General features: G+C 52.5%; 1 protein-coding gene across 2 annotated transcripts in view; it reads left to right on the top strand.

Moving 5' to 3' along the window:
* MTMR4 (myotubularin related protein 4) overlaps positions 1 to 18,115 on the top strand; it is a 57,147-nt gene extending 39,032 nt beyond the window's left edge. For both annotated transcript variants that reach the window (XM_042025853.1, XM_042025852.1), the window contains 12 exons: positions 3,594 to 3,707; positions 8,964 to 9,160; positions 9,400 to 9,528; positions 10,538 to 10,649; positions 11,073 to 11,268; positions 11,719 to 11,904; positions 12,718 to 12,888; positions 12,997 to 13,151; positions 13,500 to 14,706; positions 15,041 to 15,151; positions 15,401 to 15,489; positions 15,873 to 18,115. In XM_042025853.1, coding sequence (XP_041881787.1) covers positions 3,594 to 3,707; positions 8,964 to 9,160; positions 9,400 to 9,528; positions 10,538 to 10,649; positions 11,073 to 11,268; positions 11,719 to 11,904; positions 12,718 to 12,888; positions 12,997 to 13,151; positions 13,500 to 14,706; positions 15,041 to 15,151; positions 15,401 to 15,489; positions 15,873 to 16,050 — 2,845 coding nt within the window. In that variant the 3' untranslated portion in view covers positions 16,051 to 18,115. The remainder of the gene's footprint in view (positions 1 to 3,593; positions 3,708 to 8,963; positions 9,161 to 9,399; positions 9,529 to 10,537; positions 10,650 to 11,072; positions 11,269 to 11,718; positions 11,905 to 12,717; positions 12,889 to 12,996; positions 13,152 to 13,499; positions 14,707 to 15,040; positions 15,152 to 15,400; positions 15,490 to 15,872) is intronic.
* Positions 18,116 to 18,878: the final 763 nt, after the last annotated feature.

Below are 18,878 nucleotides of genomic sequence, written 5' to 3'. Positions count from 1 at the left end.
AAATGAGAGCAATACAAGCTTATAATAACCACTCCTTGAGTCTTGATAAAAGTACAGTGATAATAAAATTATTACACGGTCTCTCCCTGGCTCTCACATCTTCAGGGATCTTATACCCAGGGAAATGGGATCACTCCAGCATTTCCCATCTGGTGCACACAGGCCATCCGAGGTGGGAGTTGTTTCATATCAGCCTTGGTGCTGGTGGGTTTGGTACACGTGTAGTTCCTTCAGATAAAGGAAAAAACCCCACTTTTCCTCCAGTGTTGATGCTCATTTTCAGGTTTCATCTTTTTATGGTTGTGGTTTTATTTAACTTTGAGTTTATGAGGAAAAAGTTGCTTGGAGTTCTGTTACTGCTTTAGCCAGATGGTGTTTCCTACTGGTTTCTGGGACTGCTCTTAATTCACATTTTGTCTTTTTTACGCTTCTCTATACATTTTAATACTATCCATACCATTGGGAAGTGATAATTAGTGTCCTTGCTCGGATTTGCCACAGGAACATGTGGACAATAAGTCTGTGAGGACTGTTAGTGGTACATGTGTTTGCCTTCTGTGCAGGAGGAGCTTGGACAAGGCTCCTGGGGACAGGATGGGATTGTTGGGGTGTCCTGTGCGGGGCCAGGAGGTGGACTCGATCCTCTTGGGTCCCTTCCAAATCAGGATATTCCCTGATTCCACAATCTCTCTCACTGTTAGCTTTGTGGGAAGAAGGTTGTCCATCGATCCTTGTTCACAGGTGCTCATTCCTGTGTCTGTGTTCCAGCCACCCTTTCCTGCCATCAGCCCTCACAGTTCAAGGCTGTTTCCCTTGGTGGTCTGGCTCAGCCTGGTCCCAGGGCTTTCCAGGCCACCCCACTGCAGGTGGTTCCCTTTAGAGCTCCCGTTGTGGTGAAAAATGATCGTTGAGGTTCTGAACTATTTCTTGTCTTCTCAAGAGCAGCTGTTTCCTAAGAGAAGCATCCTTCAGCTCTGTGGGGAGACACCTGCTAAAAAACACAGGCACACAAAAAATTTCAAAAATTTAACCCCCTTCTGAAAATTCGAGTCTGCCCTATCTGCTCATTCACTGATGTTTCAGATAGCTCTCACACATGAGGGTGACCTCCCTCCCAAAAGCCACGTTCACTCTTCCCAAGTGCACTGAACGTAGACTTTTTTTGTTGTTGCTGTTGTGGGAGCCTTATCCCCTCTGGAAACATTGTTGAATCTGCTGAGTGATAAATGCTGTAAGGAAGGGATTTTTCAGTTATTCTACTTTGGAGCAGCTTAGGCCCAAAGGAAGAGTCAGGGACTTCTGTATAGTTTTGCTGGTAGCACCAAGAAACACCTGGATGTGTCTGAAAATGTCACCTTTGGTTCAGACACCGGTGCGTTCTGTGTGGAAGCAACACAAGTCTCCCATGGGAGTTTCTGCCCTCGCAGCCTTTCTGCATCTCTTCCAGTGGCTGTGGATGTCATTCCTGTCACACCAGGGCTTGGTAGTGTAGCCTCAACGCTGTCCTGTTTCTCTTTAGGCCTGGGATTTGATCCCTGCTCATTCTGGTGGATGCTGGTCACTCTGAGCATCACACTTTTACCTCCACCTTCCCCTGGAAGTTGCCCACACTTAGTTCACAAGCTTGGCCTATTTCAGCCTTCTTAGAAAGCTTGTGCTCTGAAATTTAGGGTGCCACAAATATTTTTCCTTGTATCAGTTTATAAGATACTGTTAGGCCAACAGAGTTTCTCATCCTGGGTTTTCATTTCCTCTACTGTATTCCTCTGGAATTCTAGCATAGAAAGACATGTCTCTTTGTCTTGACCTCATTGCCTGTGTCTATGCACCCTGCTTGAATTTGGCTTAGCTTCTTAAAGATGTCCCATTTCCTACCTGAATTTCATTGATTTCTATCTTACTGTTTTCCTAAGGCTACAGAGTTTTAGTGATTTAACTCTTGGAAGATACAATCCTGAGCCTCTCCTGGACTACCTCTCCCCAGTTTGTACTTTAAGACATCACCCATGTTTCAGCTGAGGTGCCAGGGAACTCTTTGCACTTCAGGGAAGCCTGTTCATGTATAGACTCAGCTATTCCAGAAGTTCCTCCAGACCTGAACAGGTGCTAACCCTCTCCCACATTCCTGCATCCTCAGTCACACTTCACTGCTTCTCTAATTTCCTGACCACCTTTACTCATGGAATCTGAGGCATTTCAGAGGTGTCCAAGCCCAGACATCCTCCCACAGACAACCTGGTCTTCACCTTCTTAACTGACAGCTTTAATTTTGCTTCCTGAATTCCTCATCCTCACCCAGTTGTTTTTATCCCTTAGCCACCCTTGCTTGCTGCCTGGGGCTCTCGGTGGAGCTGTCTAGACACTGAAGTGCCCTTTTCCAACGTGGCTGGAAGTTCTTCACTAGCACCATAAACTAATACTGGATTGTGCCTGTTGCCATCAGCTGGAATAGCCTGGGCTCAGGAACACCAGACCACCCTCTGGAGCGTACTGTCTGCATCCTTTCACCCCCCTCACTTTGCTCCCTATCTGCCCTGAAACATTCCTGCTAAATGATGTGGGATAGCCTTGGGCCAGAGCTGCTCTTTGATGTTCCCTGCCACGTACCCACCTGTGCCTGCCCGGGCTGTGGGGGCTCAGCTGGTCCAGCTCCCAGCACTGCTGTGCCTGAGCCTGCCCTCGGCGTGTGCTGGGAGCAGCAGGGGCAGGGGAAGAGCTGCAGGAGCCAGAAACCCACCCTGCACTCCTGGAATTTTGTGTGTGCTTCATGCCATCCCAAAATGGTTTGGGTCGAAGGGTCCTTAAAGCCCATCCCATTCCAGCCCCTGCCATGGGCAGGGACACCTTCCACTGTCCCAGGCTGCTCCAAGCCCCATCCAGCCTGGCCTTGGGCACTGCCAGGGATGGGGCACCCTCAGCTGCTCTGGGCCAGGGCCTCCCCACCGTCACAGGGAAGGATTCCTTCCCCATATCCCGTCTAACGCCGCCCTCTGGCAGTGCTCTCTGCTCTCAGTGTTCTCTTCTCACTGCTGGTACATGTTGAGGTATCTGTAAGAATTTGATTTCCAACACCCCACCAAGCAAGATATGATTTAGATCTCACTCCTGTCACTTTATTTGCATACCCCCAGTCCCCACTGCTAAATTTCTGGGCAGATTTGTGTCTTCCTTACTGAACAATGTGTGGAGTTGAGCAGTGGTACCCGTGTTCTGCAGGGCAGACAGGGGCAGGCCATTCTTTACCAGAAGCTCTGTGTCCTGCTACAAGAAAACAAAAACTCCACGTAAATTATTGACTGTTCCCCTAAACCCTCATGAATTCTTAAATCCAGAGGCTGTTCCAAAGACATCCTGGGAGGTACTAGGATACTTAGTATGAGCCCAGAGGTGAGGCCTGAGGTGAAAGGAGGTTGTCTTCTCTCAGCTCATTCCTGACAGCACTTTTTGGGTCACTTGTTGAGGCTGCACTGAGACAGGTATGAGGAGGAAGAGCCAAAGTCCTGCATGTTGAGTTTGGGGAAATGTGAGCTGCTCTGAGGCAGATTTTTGATTGCTCAGTCCTCATCTTGCCTTTCGTACTTTCTCTTCGCCAGGCTTTGTTCCAGTTATCCCCAGAAGCTGCTGGTCCCTGTCTGGATCACTGACAAGGAGCTGGAGAATGTGGCTTCGTTCAGGTCATGGAAGAGGATCCCTGTGGTGGTGTACAGGTAAATGTAAACCCAAATTCCCTCCCCCAAACCCATGACAGTCCTGCAGGGGCTGTGGGACAGGGATGGCAGGAGAGCTGTTCATCCTTCTGCCTCCTGCCTGTAAACGTGGTGCTCCCAGGGCTCCTTCTCCCAGCACTGTCTGCAGCAGGGTGTTTTCCAGAAGAGAGAAGCAGTGCTCCAGAACTGTCCTTTCCTGCTTCCAGTTAGATTGGAAGGTGTGGGTGACTTTCTTCCTATGGGAGATGTTGCAAAATAAGGTCAAATTAAAGTTCTCTCAGAGTTTCAAAATCTTTCCACACATTGGTCCTTGTCTGGCTGCTACTTCGAAAAGAAATCTGAGCCAAGAGGAGCCTGCTGGGTGCCCTGTGCTCAGCAGGGTGTGCAGGCCTGGACAGACCTGGGAATGCCCAAACCTGCAGCTTCTCATGAGGGGCAGTGGAGGGGCAGCTCTGATCTCTGCTCTCTGTGACCAGGGACAGGACCCGAGGGAACCGCTGGAGCTGTGTCAGGGAGGTTTAGGTTGGATTTTAGGAAAAGGTTCTTCCCCCAGAGGCTGCTGGGCACTGCCCAGGCTCCCCAGGGAATGGGCACGGCCCCGAGGCTGCCAGAGCTCCAGGAGCGTTGGGACAGCGCTGCCAGGGATGCCCAGGGTGGGGCTGTTGGGGTGTCTGTGCAGGGCCAGGGGCTGGGCTGGCTGATCCCTGGGGGTGCCTTCCAATTTAGGATAATCTGTAATTCTATGAAATATTCCCTGACCAGCCTTCCAGAAATAATCTAGAGGGGGATGTAGGAGGCCAGGCAGCCAGTGGAGCAGGGCTCTGCAGGGTAGGGGCTGGTTCCTCATTAAATGTGTCTCCCGGGAGAGTGACGTGTTTGAAACCAGCAGGAGGCTGATGGAAAGGGGCACCCAGGCAGCTGTGCTGTTGTAAAACGTACATCATGGTTTGTAGCCTTAGACTCTGTGTTAGCAGTTACCAAATCCAAATATAAAAAACCTTAAAATTTCAGAGCTGTATTGGAAAATACAAAAGTCAGGAAGCAACACCAGTGAATTTACAGGTACCTTACTCTGCATCTTCACATTTCACAGCTTGCTGTTGGGTGTGGCAAAACACTGTTCCTGCTAGAACTCAGTTCTGCAGCAGAGTGGGAATGAGCACAGCTTATCGGATGGAGCCTTTCCCTCCTTGTAGCCAGCTCAGCTAAGAAGTTAATTGTATTTGTGATTCCTTTTGCTAAAAATGGCCTGGTGCTGGAGCCTGTCCCACTGTGCCTCCCCACCTGAGGGCAAAGCCATGTCTTTCCTACTCCAGCAATTATTTTGTTCCTTGCTTTATATCTCTGTAATGGTACCCAGTAATTTACAAGCTGAGTGCAACCCTTTGCAGCCTGGGATCAGATTAGAAGATGCTGACAAGTGATGTTACAGGGTGGGGCAAGTGCTTGTCCGTGTGTCTCTGATTTTCATGCACTTTTTTTAGCCTTTGTCCTCAAGACTGAAGTCTTTGGGGCAAGAGGGTCCTTGAGGGTCATGGCTGCTTGTGCAGTGCCTCGTGCTGTGTGGAACTGAAAAACCTCACACTCAGCTCCTCCTCCTCACTCAGAGTTCAGGAGAGAGTGGATGGGTGCCTGCATCCCAGGGACTCTGTTTGATAGACCTCAGAGCTTTTGGATAAGGCTCATCTCACTGGGTCACAGTCAGAGCTGTAAAACATGACACCAAAGGTACCACGTTATCAGATTTCTTTAAAAAAGTATAATTTAGCTATTAAGCAAAGCAGAAATTCAGGTCTCCATCTCAGTTCTCGGTGGAGATGCACGGGAGAGATGCAGGAGCCTCCAGCACAATCCAGGCACTTCTAAAACAAGGCAAAGGATGCAATCAATTATTTAGCTGAGTACAGAGGCAGATGGGCAGGGCCTGGCAGTTCTGGCTCTGTCTGCTCAGCCACCTTGAGGAGACCTTGGGGCTGTGGCAGCAGGAATGCTCCTCCATCACCTGCCAGGGGAGCAGCGGGGGACAGCGGGCACTGCTCCAGCCCCACGGCTGAGCGCTCGCTCTGGGGCTCTCACGTCGTGCCACAGTGAGACGGGAGTTTATCCCAAACATTTGGGAAATGGAGGCACTTATACACTCACACATCTCAGCTGGGAACCTTTGGGCTCTGCTCAGTAAACCCTCTCCAAGCTCTTTCTTGTGCTTTAAGCCAAGCTCCTTGACTTCCAAGTGCTCATCCATGTCCAGGAAATAACAGAGAGGAGACCTGGGAGATCACAGAGTCACGGAATCGTTTGGGTTGGAAGGGACCTTGAGAATCATCTACTTCCAACCCCCCTGCTACCTTCCACTAAACCAGATATTAATGAATCCATTGTGGAGGATTGTTGGGGGTTAAATGGCATGTGCTGACAGTATCAGATGTGCTCTAGCCTTGTGCTCAGAAGGAATCTGTGAGGAAAAACTCAACTGATGAACTACAGAGGCACCTCATATTGCAGCTTTGGATCATGAAAGGGTCTTGAGTGATTGAAACTAAACTGAGGATCCCTAAAGAATAATTTGCTCCACGTAAATTAAAACATTCTGGCACTTTCTGCTATTCCAGTCTCAAGAATGCAACTTTTTCCTTTGAGGAAAACCTCCCCAAAACTTCCAGGTAAGAAAAGGCCTTAAATAGTTCCTGTGCTCGTGCTGGGGATGTGCAGGGAAGGCAAAGTGAGGCTCTGGTGCTCCCCTGCCCTGGGAAGCTCCTGGCAAGCTCAGCTGTGGTTTTGGTTCCTCTGCTGGCACCTGCTGTACTTTCTGCTTGCTGGTGGCTTCACACTCATTGGTGCTGCCACATTTCCTCGTTCACTGGCAGGTCAGCGTGTCCCTTGAAGGTTCCCAGCAGTTGTTCAGTGCTCAGAGGTTTGTGTTACCAAGAGTTTTGTGAGTTCAGCATGACCCTGGCGACGCGGGCGGCTTTGCAGGGAGCAGCTGCCGTGCCCCCCAAGCTGCCTGCTGGGAGCAGTCCCTGGCACAGCATCTGCCTTTCCCAAAAACGTGCTCAGGCGCTGTCTGGGAAAGTGCTGCTTGGCACAGGCCAGGAGCTGTGGGTGGCTCACAAACAGGCTTGGATGATCAGAGGCTGGTGCTTAAGTCCACACCTTGGCTCTGTTTCATTTACTACTATAAACAAAGCCTTTGCTGCTCTCTGTTATCCATCCTTGAGTGATCCTGAAGGCAGGAACGGATCTCCTGGGAGTGACTGCTCTGCAAGTCACCTTGCAAAACAGAGCAGCACTGAAAGTAAAGGGTCCCTATGGTGTTTTGACTTGGCCAAACATGAACATTATTTCTTTGGAAGGCTTCAGTTTAAAGTCTTTGCTGTTACTATCTGTGAGATGTCATTAAGGACACTACATAAACAGCCAGAAGGCAGGGTTAGATGGGATATTGGGAAGGAATTGTTCTTTGTGAGGGTGGGCAGGCCCTGGCACAGGGTGCCCAGAGCAGCTGGGGCTGCCCCTGGATCCCTGGCAGTGTCCAAGGCCAGGTTGGACATTGGGGCTGGGAGCAGCCTGGGGAAGGTGTCCCTGCCCATGGCAGGGGCTGGAACGAGATGGGCTTTAAGGTCCCTTCCAACCCAAACCATTCCTCGACTCTGTGATCTGCAGAGAAATGCTGCAAGAGGGGTGGTGGGCTGGTTCAGCATGGTTGGTGTGTGAGTCTGGTTCAGGGCTGTCCAGTTCCTTTTCCCATCTCCAAGAAGGACCAGGCACCAGGAGCAGCACCTCAGGGAAATGTAACAAATGGGATGGGGATGCAGATGCTCTTTCCTGGTGCATCTTTGGAGCATCTGCTATCTTAGGTTTCCTACACCCATCTGGGGGAATGGGTGACTGTGTCTCATGGTCACTTGGTGAACCTGCCACTGAGTGCTTTGGAACCAGTTAGTGGTTCCACATTGCACCGTGGCAGTGAGTCCACTCTTTGTTTTGCTTGTTGTTGAAGAAACACTTGTGCTTCTGAAACATATGGCATAACCATTCCAGTGCTTGCTTGTGTCTGTGCCACCCATCTCTGAAGCCTGGTTTGACTACAACATGATCCTTTTTGAGATGGATTGTTGGGGAGTTTGTGTCATTTTAGGGTGGCTGAGATGTGAAGCCGTAATATTTTCTGTCTTACTCCTTTCCCAATAACTGTTAGCACGTCCTTAACCTTCATGCTTCTCTTGAGCACAGAGCTGAGGCTTTTGAGAGCTCCCCAGAGACTTCAGAGCCTTTGGGATGTGGCTGCTGATCTGCACCAAAACGGCTCCATATCACAGCTGGGGTTATGTTCTGATCGTCTGTAAATACTCTTCACTTATTAGTACTAAATTTCACGCTCTCTGGGTCTTTCTCTATCACCAGCAGCTTTGTCACCTCACAGTCCCTTCCCTCTCCAGGCCAATTGGGAATGACTGTGTGTTCGTGTGAGAAATGCACTGATTCCTGCTTCAGGCCTCCTGCCAGGTGTCAGTGAGCACAGCCAGGGTAGGCTTCACATTTAGGGGTTGTTGATAAACACCAGCTCAGGCCTCCACCCAGAAACTCCCTGGTCTGATGCCGAGTGAGCTCATCTTCCCAACTTACAGGTGATAAGTGAAATGGTTTAACAACGGATCTGTAATTTAAGGGAGAAAAAAAAGAAAGAGAAGGAGAAAACAGAACAGCATTAAAATCAAGTGTAAGGTGTCCCTGCCCATGGCAGGGGGGTGGAACAAGATGATCTTCAACATCCCTTCCAACCCAAACCATGCCGTGATTCTATGAAATAACTATTACTTTCCCAAAATACGACCATAATGATTTAAAGTTCTTCTCTCTGGTTTATATGAATATAAATATTGACCTATCTATATACAATATAATCTATTTTATTTATTATATATCTATGGGTTACAGGATATAGTTATATATGTAAATAGAAGTCAGAGGTTGGACTTGGGGATCTTGAAGCTCTTTTCCAACCTAAATGATTCTATATTATTGTAAATAAGAATATGAGGCTGGTTTAGCCTCTGGGTCAGTGCTGTAGCAGTGAAAAATGGTTATTTGAGATTGCCTGCTCTCTTTCCCTTTTTGATGAGAGAGTCAGTGCTGTAGACAAAGCAGTGCTCCAGCAGATAGAGCAGTGCAGCCGGGAGCAGCTCAGGTGCTGCGCAGGGAGCGGCTCCCGGGCCGGCCCGCGCTCCGCAGGGGCTCCACGAGGCTCTGTCCCCGCAGACACGTGCGCAACGGGGCGGTGATCGCGCGCTGCAGCCAGCCCGAGATCAGCTGGTGGGGCTGGCGGAACGCCGACGACGAGTACCTGGTGACATCCATTGCCAAAGCCTGTGCCTTGAACCCCGGAGCGAGGCCGTCGGGCGCCGCGCCGCACGCCGGGAGCAGCGACGGCAGCGAGCCCTGCGACGCCGACTTCGGTGAGATGGCTCCCGCCAGCCCTCCCATATGGGCGAGCTCCTCGGTGCTCCCAACGCCACAGAGTGGCTGCCAGGGCTGTCCCAGGGCAGGATTCTACCCCAGTGTCCAGCTGGAGAACCTGGGCCCCATCGTGCCATGCCTGTGGTGGGTGGGTGGCTCTCTGGGCTCGCTCACGGTGGCACTGTGGTGGTGGCAGGAAGGGAGGTGCCAGGAGCTCAGTCCCTGTGTGTCCCTGCAGACTCGTCCCTGACGGCGTGTTCGGGCGTGGAGAACGCGGGAACCCCTCAGAAGCTGCTGATCCTCGATGCCAGGTCCTATACGGCAGCCGTGGCCAACAGGGCCAAGGGAGGCGGCTGCGAATGCGAAGGTACCAAGGGCCAAGAACATCCCAGAGCATCTTCCCAGCTCTTCCAGAGCTGTCCTAGGGCACAGCTGGGGGTCAGGTCAGCATTTGGTACTTGGTCTGTGGGAGCATGTCCCTACACTGGGATCTGGATGGGCTGGATCAGCAGGCCAAGGTCAGTTGGCTGAGGTTGAGTAAGGCAAAGTGCTGGGTCCTGCTTTTGGGTCACAGCAGCCCCATTGGAATGCTCCAGGCTGGGGCAGAGTGGCTGGAAAGCTGCCCAGTGGAAAAGGACCTGGGGGTGCTGGTTGGCAGCAGCTGAACATGGGCCTGCGTGTGCCCAGGTGAGCAAGAGGTCAATGACACCTGAGCTGTACCAGCAATAGTGTGGTCACAGGGCAGTGACCGTCCCCCTTATCTGGCCACTGCTGAGGCACCTCCAATCCTGGGGTCAGTTTTGTGCCCCTCAGGATGAGAAGAGAACGGAGCTGGGGAAGGGTCTGGAGCACCAGAAGTGGCTGAGGGAGCTGGGGGGGCTCAGCCTGGAGCAAAGGAGGCTCAGGGGGGACCTTGTGGCTCTGCACAACTCCCTGACAGGAGGGTGGAGCCAGGTGGGGGTTGGGGTTTGCTCACAGGGAACAAGGCACAGGATGAGTGGAAATGGCCTCAAGCTGTGCCAGGGGAGGGTCAGGTTGGATACTGTGAAAATTTCTTCATGAAAGGGTGGTCAGGCCTGGCACAGCTGCCCAGGACAGTGCAAGAGTCCCCATCCCTGGAGGGCTTTAACAGACGTGTGGATGTGGCCTTGGCAGTGCTGGGAAATGGTTGGACTCAGTAACCCTGGAGGTTTTTCCCAACCTTAGTGACTCCACCAACACCATGAGTGGTGTGTGCAGGGCGGCTGCCCTGGGGGATGGAGGAGGTTGCTGCAGTAGCAGCAGAGTTGCATTCGATGGCCCTTGTGGGTCCCTTCTAGCTCAGAATGTTCTGTAGCTCCTGTAGCTCTCTCTGAGTGTTCTGTCTCTCGTGTCAGAGTATTACCCCAACTGTGAAGTCGTGTTCATGGGCATGGCCAACATCCACTCCATCCGGAACAGCTTCCAGTATCTGCGTGCTGTCTGCAGTCAGGTGCCAGACCCCAGCAAGTAAGTGACCTTCTCTAGCTGAGTTTGGTGCCATATCTGTCAGTGACCTGGGGGGGTTTCCCTCTGTTTTCCTTTTTTTATCCCAGGTTTCTACCTGAGAAAACGGAGGGATAGGAAAGTGCTCACAGTGCTTGAATGCTGCTAGTTTTGATCCATTAATCCAGAAGGGATTGTGGCACTGTCTCAGTGTCACTTGGTTGTGTGTGTCCTGTGGGGGTTTCTAAAATGTGGCTGTATTTGAGAAAAACTAAATTCGGGGTTGGATTCTTTGCCCTTCTTTCCAGGCTGCCTGGCTCCTCTGGGGGGGCATGTTTTAGAAAAGACTGATTTTCACTGAGGACTCCAAGAAAACAGAAGTTAAAATGTACCTTTTTTGCTTCAGTGGAGAGCTAAGCAACCATTTTCTTGCTTTTTCTGTTCCAGCTGGCTTTCGGCCCTGGAGAGCACCAAGTGGCTGCAGCACCTGTCAGTCATGCTAAAGGCAGCAGTGCTGGTCTCCAGTGCGGTCGACAGAGAAGGACGTCCAGTGCTGGTTCACTGCTCCGACGGCTGGGACAGGACTCCACAGATTGTGGCACTGGCAAAGATTCTCCTGGATCCTTACTACAGGACCATGGAGGTAGGAGTGCGCTCTGCTGTGATTCACGTCTGTTCAAAGGCAGCTTTTGTGTCGGAATCCCCATGGAAAGGAGCAGGATTGCATTTGGGAATAAGCTTAGTGGTGTTTCTGAGCTGCTGTGGTGGGTGTTGAGTTTTCCTTGTTCTCTTCCTGCCTGGTTTGGGTGAACTGTTCCTCACTCCTCTGCCCAGCCTGGGGAAGTGCCGTGGGAAATTCCAGCTTGTGCTCAAAGTTCAGCTGCTTCCCTACTCTGAATTCTCCGAGCTGGTTACTGCATAGACACAGCAACTGTTAGTTTGTGTCTGGAAACCTCCAACCCTGCTGAGCTTTGCTCCCACACCAGGCACCGCAGCAGCCTCCTTCCCAGCCCTTCCTGGTGGATGGGGCTTGCTTTGTCCTGCCACATGTCCTCAGCAAAGTCTCTGCAATTGTTTTTTCTTTTATTCCCAGGGCTTCCAGGTGCTTGTTGAATCAGACTGGCTGGATTTTGGTCACAAGTTTGGGGATCGCTGTGGACACCAGGAAAAGGTGGAAGATCAGAACGAGCAGTGCCCAGTTTTTCTCCAGTGGCTGGATGCTGTTCATCAGCTTCTGAAGCAATTTCCCTGTCTCTTTGAATTTAATGAAGCTTTTCTGGTAAGGAATACATGTGCAAACATGCCTTTATGCCAGATGTGAGCAGAGACAGAGGGAAGGGTGTGATGTTTTACAGTACTGGAGTTGAAAGAAGAGGTCTGCAGAACCTGGGAGATTGTGATGTGATCACAGAATCCCAGAATGGTTTGGGTTGGAAGGGAACTTAAAACCATCTTGTTCCATCCATCCCCTGCCATGGGCAGGGACACCTTCCACTACCCCAGATTGCTCCGTCCAACCTGGCCTTGGACACTTCCAGGGATGGGACAGCCACAGCTTCTCTGGGCAACCTGTGCCAGGGCCTCAGCACCCTCACAGGGAACAATTTCTCCCTAACATCTCATCTAAATCTGTTTTCTTTTAGTTTAAAACTGTTGTCCCATGAGGGGGTGGTGAAGGGTTTATATACTGTGGTTTTTCTGCATCCCTTCTCCAGTCCCTGTCCAGCCCAGGGAATTCAGATGCCAGCAGCAGCACTGGTTCGATTTGCATCAAATCTCAGAGCTGTATGGGTCTGAAACATTTGAAAAAAAAAAAAAAAAAAAGGAAAAAAAAAGTTAATCTCTGTCTTACCAAAAAATGCAGGAGAGGGTTCTAGAGGGTCATTTGGTTCTAGAGGGATGGGTTTGGTATCAGCTGAGTGTTGCTTTCCCTTCAATTTAAGTGATCCCTGTCCTGCCCAGTGTGGAAGCAGTGAGGTCACCCAGGGCAGGCAGTGCATGAGCCCTCCCAGAGGAGGGGGAGATGTGTCCCCCGTAGGCAGGAGCCCCCTTTTGCCCATGGCTCTGAGCATTGCTCCCCCTCCTGCCACAGGTGAAGCTGGTGCAGCACACGTATTCCTGCCTCTACGGGACCTTCCTGGGGAACAGCCCCTGCGAGCGGGAGATGCACAACATCTACAAGCGCACGTGCTCTGTGTGGTCCCTGCTGCGGGCTGGCAACAAGAACTTCCACAACCTGCTCTATATGCCCGGATCCGAGCAGGTCAGTAGAGCTCCTGGCCCAGCTTTCCAGGCTTTGCCCCTGGCAGGCACTGGGGAGGGCCTGGAGGGGTTCCCTTGGCGTTGGGCTCTGACACGGGCGGTGTCGCAGGTGCTGCATCCCGTGTGCCACGTGCGCGCCCTGCACCTCTGGACAGCCGTGTACCTCCCGGCCTCCTCGCCACATCCCCTGGGACAGGAGGACATGGACATCTACATGCCCCCCGGATCTCAGAGCCAGGACTTCAGTGGCAGGTGTTTGGACAGGTAGGAGCTTAGAGCTTCAGGCTCAGGGTGTTGCCTACCCACAGATCTTCCTGCCCTTCCTGTAGTTTCTTGTCGTTTCCCTGCTGTTCTCATCTTCCTTGTGGGAGCAAGAGCTCCGTAGTAGTGTCACAGCTACTTGGAGAAGGAGTTGAGGTCCCTGCTGCGCCTCAAAGGCAGGAGGCCAAACTGTGGTGTTGTGCATTTCAGCTCCTGCAGCTGCACTGCCCCTCTCCACCCACCCCCAGAGCTGTAATGGGGAGTATTTCCCTGCCCTCATCTCAGTTTTGACTGAAACCAGGGAAGTTTTGGGGGGTTTATTGTGAGATTTGCTTTGCTTTTGGGTTCTAGATTACCAAAGACGAGATCTATGGATGACCTGCTCTCAGCCTGTGACTCCAGCAGCCCTCTGACCCGCACATCCAGTGACCCCAACCTGAACAACCACTGTCAGGAGGTGCGGGTGGGCTTGGAAGCCCGGCATGCCAGCACTGAAGGGGCTGAAGGTGCTGCAGTGGCCACAGGAGAGGCATGGCCTACAGAGGAGAAGGAGGAGAACCCTCCCCTGCAAGGCAGCAGCCGTGCTGAGCACGAAGGGCTGAGCAGGCAGCTGGGCAGCCAGGCTGCTGTGCCAGCCAGCAGTGTCCCTGTGGAGGCAGAAAAGGGAAATGGAACACACACGGAGGAAGTGGATGGCACAGGTCCAGCTCCAAATCCTTCCGGACAGGACAGTGGTGACAAGGTTTCCACCAGTTCTGGAAAGCATTTGGAAACCTGTCCCCAGGAACCTTTGAAGGCTGCTGGCACAGTGTCCAACGGAGGAGGCTGCCCCAAGAGAATCACCACCCACCAAGACATTCCTAGCCAGGAGTCCCTGGCACCAGGCACCCCTTCTCAGGACACCCCAGGCCCTGCCCTGGGTATCCCATGCCCAGATGCAGACAAGGGCAGAGGTGATGCTGGCCGTAGCGTGCCCTTCGAGGAGCCTGGCCGGCCGGGGAGGGTCCTGCTGGAGCAATGGCGCAAGCCCATTTCCCAGAGCCAGAGCAGCGAGTTCTCCTTCCTGGGGTCCAACTGGGACAGTTTTCAAGGCATGGTGACATCGCTCCCCAATGGGGAGCCCACACCCAGACACCTCCTCTCCTATGGCTGCTGCAGCAAGAGGCTGAGCAGCAAACCCCTGCGGGCCCCAGGCCTGTGCCTCAGTGGCCCGTGGTCCGGCAGGGAAGGTGGGAAGCCCCTGGCCTGTGCTGGCCATGCGGGCACACATTTCGGGAAGCCCAGCCGTTTGTGGCTGCCCTGCCACCTGAAACAAGCCTCTGGTCCCAAGCACATGCCACCAAAATGTCCTTCTCCTGTGCCTCCTCTCTACCTGGATGACGACGGACTCCCCTTCCCCACGGACGTGATCCAGCACCGGCTGCGGCAGATCGAGGCCAGCTACAAGCAGGAGGTGGAGCAGCTGCGCCGGCAGGTGCGGGAGCTGCAGCTGCGCCTGGACATTCGCCACTTCTGCGCCCCTCCGGCCGAGCCCCCCATGGACTACGAGGATGACTTTGTGAGTACAGGCCGCTCACACCCCACGCCGGGTCCCTGCACCCCCTCACACCTTCTCCAACCCACAGCTCTCCATCCCTTTGGGAGGGGGTGGGCAAGACTGTTCCTCTGTTTCCTCAGCTGTGTCCCCATCCTGGCCATGTCCTCATCCACCCAGAGGTATCTCTGCTGCTCAAGGGCCAAACTCCTGGACACTCATGGATGCTTTGCCCCCTGTCTGGGTGCTCGGGAACCACCCGGGTGCCCTTCACCAGCATGGCGTGTGCAGAGCAGGGAGTGCCCTGGAGCGTGTGCCCAGCAGCAGAGGGGATTGGTGACCTGGTCTTGCTTTGCAGACGTGTCTGAAGGAATCGGATGGCAGCGACACGGAGGATTTCTGTTCTGACCGCAGTGAGGACTGTTTGTCGGAAGCAAGCTGGGAGCCTGTGGATAAGAAGGAGACTGAGGTGCGTGTCCCATCGTGGAGCTGGGATGCAGTGGGAGGGAATGTTTTTTGCAGCTGACCTGGGTGGGCACAGCAGCAGAAGTGGTCTGGAAGTGAGGCAGTGGGCAGCCTCCCATGTCCTTGACACATCCTCTGCTGCTGCTGGCTCGGGTGGGGTAGGCTCACTGTGAGGCGTGGCCCAAAGCCACCCCAGCCTGCCCAGAGCTGTCACTGGGGGTTACAGATGGGAGCTGACTGGTGTCTGCCCTAGGTCACGCGGTGGGTCCCAGACCACATGGCCTCACACTGCTTCAGCTGCGACTGTGAGTTCTGGCTGGCCAAACGGAGGCACCATTGCAGGTAAAAATGTCAGCGCTCTGGGCCCTTCCTCTCCTCAGCCTGGTGTCACAAAATGCCCCTTTGCCAGGTCTGTTCCCTCCAGCTCCCAGGAGAAAGTTTTAGGTCTTTCCACTACATGCCAGGCCTCATCAGTTCCCTGCAGAGTTCCATTCTACATTGTTCTTGTTTCTATTTTTCCAAGGCCTTTGATCCCTCTCTTGGACAGCAATGAGTCCCTGTCAGCGCTAGCAGTTTGCTTGCACTGCAGACCACAGTATAAGAAACACATCTACAATCCTCAGTCAGGCTGGTGGTTTGCCCTGACCTGGACCCTTTGTGCTTTCTGAAGTTCTGCTGTGGTGGTCCCAAGCTCTCTTCTCACTGTTTTTCTTGCTCCTTGACAGGAACTGTGGGAATGTGTTCTGTGCTAGCTGCTGCCATCTGAAGCTGCCCATCCCTGATCAACAGTTGTATGACCCTGTCCTCGTTTGTAACTCCTGTTATGACCATATCCAAGTGTCTCGTGCCAGGGAGCTCATGAGCCAACATATGAAGAAACCCATTGCCACAGCTTCCAGCTGAATGCCAGACAAGGGACCTGTCTAAGCCCAGCCTTTTCTCTCGTGGGTTTGAAGGGTGACTCTGCCTCCAGGGTAACTGTGAAGGCCTTTGGTGCAACACTTGAACACCAAGCTCGAATGCACTGTCTGCAGCAGCCTCACTGCCGGACTGGAGCAGAGGAGCTCAGATCAGAGAGTTCGCTGTGTCCCCACCCCAGAGCCGGTGGGCCTGTGTGTTGTAGCCCGGACGACCTAGGGCTGAGAGGATCACAGCCTCTTCCTTTTGTGGGCTGGAAAGCAACGTTTTCACAACTCTTGCCTGTGCAAAGTCCCCCCAAAGCAATAGAAAGGCATGTTTAGAACCACCTCCCCCTCCAAAGGCAGGCTGCTGTATGAGAAGGAAGAGGGCAAGCTCCCGATGGTCCCGCAGGCGTTGGAAGGGCCTCAGCCTGGAGCAGATCTGTAGATTCTCTTTCCATGAGTGTGATTTGTGATCAGCTTGGTGAACAAGACTCAGCCATCACTAACTGATTTTCTCTCGGGCTCTGAAGAGAAATTCATTCCAGCTGAAAAGGGCCGAGCAGATTGTGCCCATTTTCAGGCTCCGCTGGGATCGGTGTCGCACTGGACCTTGTCCCTGCCCCCAGCACCATGGGGAGATGGGAGACTGGCTTTTCACTTCTGCTCTGCCCGTCTGCGTTGTCTGCGGTCGTGTCACAGCCTGGTGCTAACACAGGAATGGCACCCTGATCCTCTCCTGGCATGGAAACAGAACTCGTGTTCCTGTGTTGCTCCTCCTCCCCTTTTCTGCCCTCAGCTCTCCACTTCCTACTGCTCTTTATCCTGAAAACTTGATACCTTGAGGGTATAGGCCATAATGTGTTGTTTTACCTCCTGGAATGTGCTGTCTGGTGTATGTGAGGGTTTCAGTCCAAATGCTGCTATATATTTCTGTGCACTTAATGTAACCCGAAGAAGGGAGAATGAAGCATCGATACCAAAACGGGGGTGGGGGAGGACACTGGCTGACGTAGACACTACGGTCTGTGCTTTTCACTTTAGGACGTGCAGCCGCGCTGCAGTGATAACCCTGACGTGTGGCATCTGTTCAGTGGTGGAAACAATCTCTCTGACTTGCCCCAGTGCTACCTGAATTGCCTCTTGAATTTGACTTTTTTTGTCTCCTGTACAGCGGTCAAAGTTCAGAGTTGCCAACTTGTAATTGCCTCTCTGCTTCTCCTTTAAACTAGAGAGCAGGAATCCCAACTCATCCTATGGACAAGGAACTGGGTTTAGAGAGAAAGAAAGATTTATAAAGTGGGCTTCAGTGGGCTTGTAATCCCTAGATCCCTCCGGGAGCATCCATCCTGCCTCCTCTGTAAGGCGTGTGCGGATACTAGTGAGGAAGAAGAGTTTGAAAGTGGGGCATTTCTTTGCAGAAATGCAGGTTTTCTTTCCAATATATGCTGCACCTCAGAATATGAGGTGCTGAGACTCAGTATGTGGCAGGGAGGACCTGTGAGGACATTGGTCTGCTAACAAGGCAAAGGACTTGACACAGTTGGGATATCCCAGATCTTGTGGTAATGGTTTGTCATCTCCGTTGGAAGGAATGAAATAAGGACCCTTTCCTGCACTTTGACTGCCAGCCTCTGGTTTTGTAAATCCTGATGTGTGAGTGAAGCTCATCCTCTGAAGACCCTGTACTTAATTAGACTCTGCTTCTTTTCCATACTGGGAACAACCAACACGGCTCTGGGAAGAGAAGGCACCTTGCTTCAGATTCTCCCCTGCCTTGTACCTTGCAGTCATTGCCGGACATGGAAGAGTGACCGTTGGCCTGGCAGAAGAGACTGGATTTGCTCCTGTTTTGCGCGTGTTTGGAATGACTGCAAGTGATGAGGAAGCCAGAAACCAGGTACTGCTGGCCCTTCCATTCAGGCCATTAGTCCAAACTGCTTTTAGCTCTTGTGAGTTTCAGCGTCACAATGTGCTGGCCAAAAACTCTCCAATCAGTTTGATGGCATTGTGACAAACAAAATGTGCTGTACAACTCAATACAGTTGAAATAAAATCTCTATATTAGTGCTGCTGGGTTTGGCCCCTTCTTTCCAAGTGTGGGGAGTTCTTCTGCTTGCCCAGGGGGTTTCAGGCTGCTGACTCACTACCTTTTCCCTTGATTAAGTTGTGTTAGGGATTTAAAATATCCCTTCTCACAATCAGAATCACAGCTAGGGCACAGAACATCTCTGCCCTCTTCCAAACAAACCTGCAGGATGTCCTTCCCAGGATAACCAGGGCCTTCAGCCTCTCCTGTAATGACTTAAGGAGAAGTTGTTTTCTTTCTAAGGAAGAATTGTTAGGCAGGATTCCCTGCTACGAGGAAAGGTTGAGAGAGTTGGGATTGTTCACCTGGAGAAGAGAAGGCTCCACGGAGACCTTAAAGCCCCTCCCAGTGTCTAAGGGAGCTCCAGGAGAGCTGGAGAGGGACTTGGGACAAGGGCTGGAGGGCTGAATGGCTTCCCAGTGCCAGAGGGCAGGGATGGATGGGATCTTGGGAAGGAATTGTTCCCTAGGAGGGTGGGCAGGCCCTGGCACAGGGTGCCCAGAGCAGCTGGGGCTGCCCCTGGATCCCTGGCAGTGCCCAAGGCCAGGCTGGACACTGGGGCTGGGAGCAGCCTGGGACAGTGGGAGGTGTCCCTGCCCATGGCAGGGGTGGCACTGGGTGGGCTTCAAGGTCCTTCCAACCAAACCATTCCATGATTCTGTGATCCCCTCACTCCTTGCTGATGTTTTCCTAGCACCTGCTCCAGGTAGGTGTGTGGGTGGTTCCTCTGTGCAGGATGGTGG

The sequence above is a fragment of the Corvus kubaryi genome, unplaced genomic scaffold (assembly GCF_017639235.1).
Source record: "Corvus kubaryi isolate FWS band 111438036 unplaced genomic scaffold, C.kubaryi_AGA036_p1.0 37284, whole genome shotgun sequence".
Taxonomy (NCBI): domain Eukaryota; kingdom Metazoa; phylum Chordata; class Aves; order Passeriformes; family Corvidae; genus Corvus; species Corvus kubaryi.
Note: the sequence above shows the minus strand (reverse complement) of the source record. Positions and strands in the feature narration are given on the sequence as shown.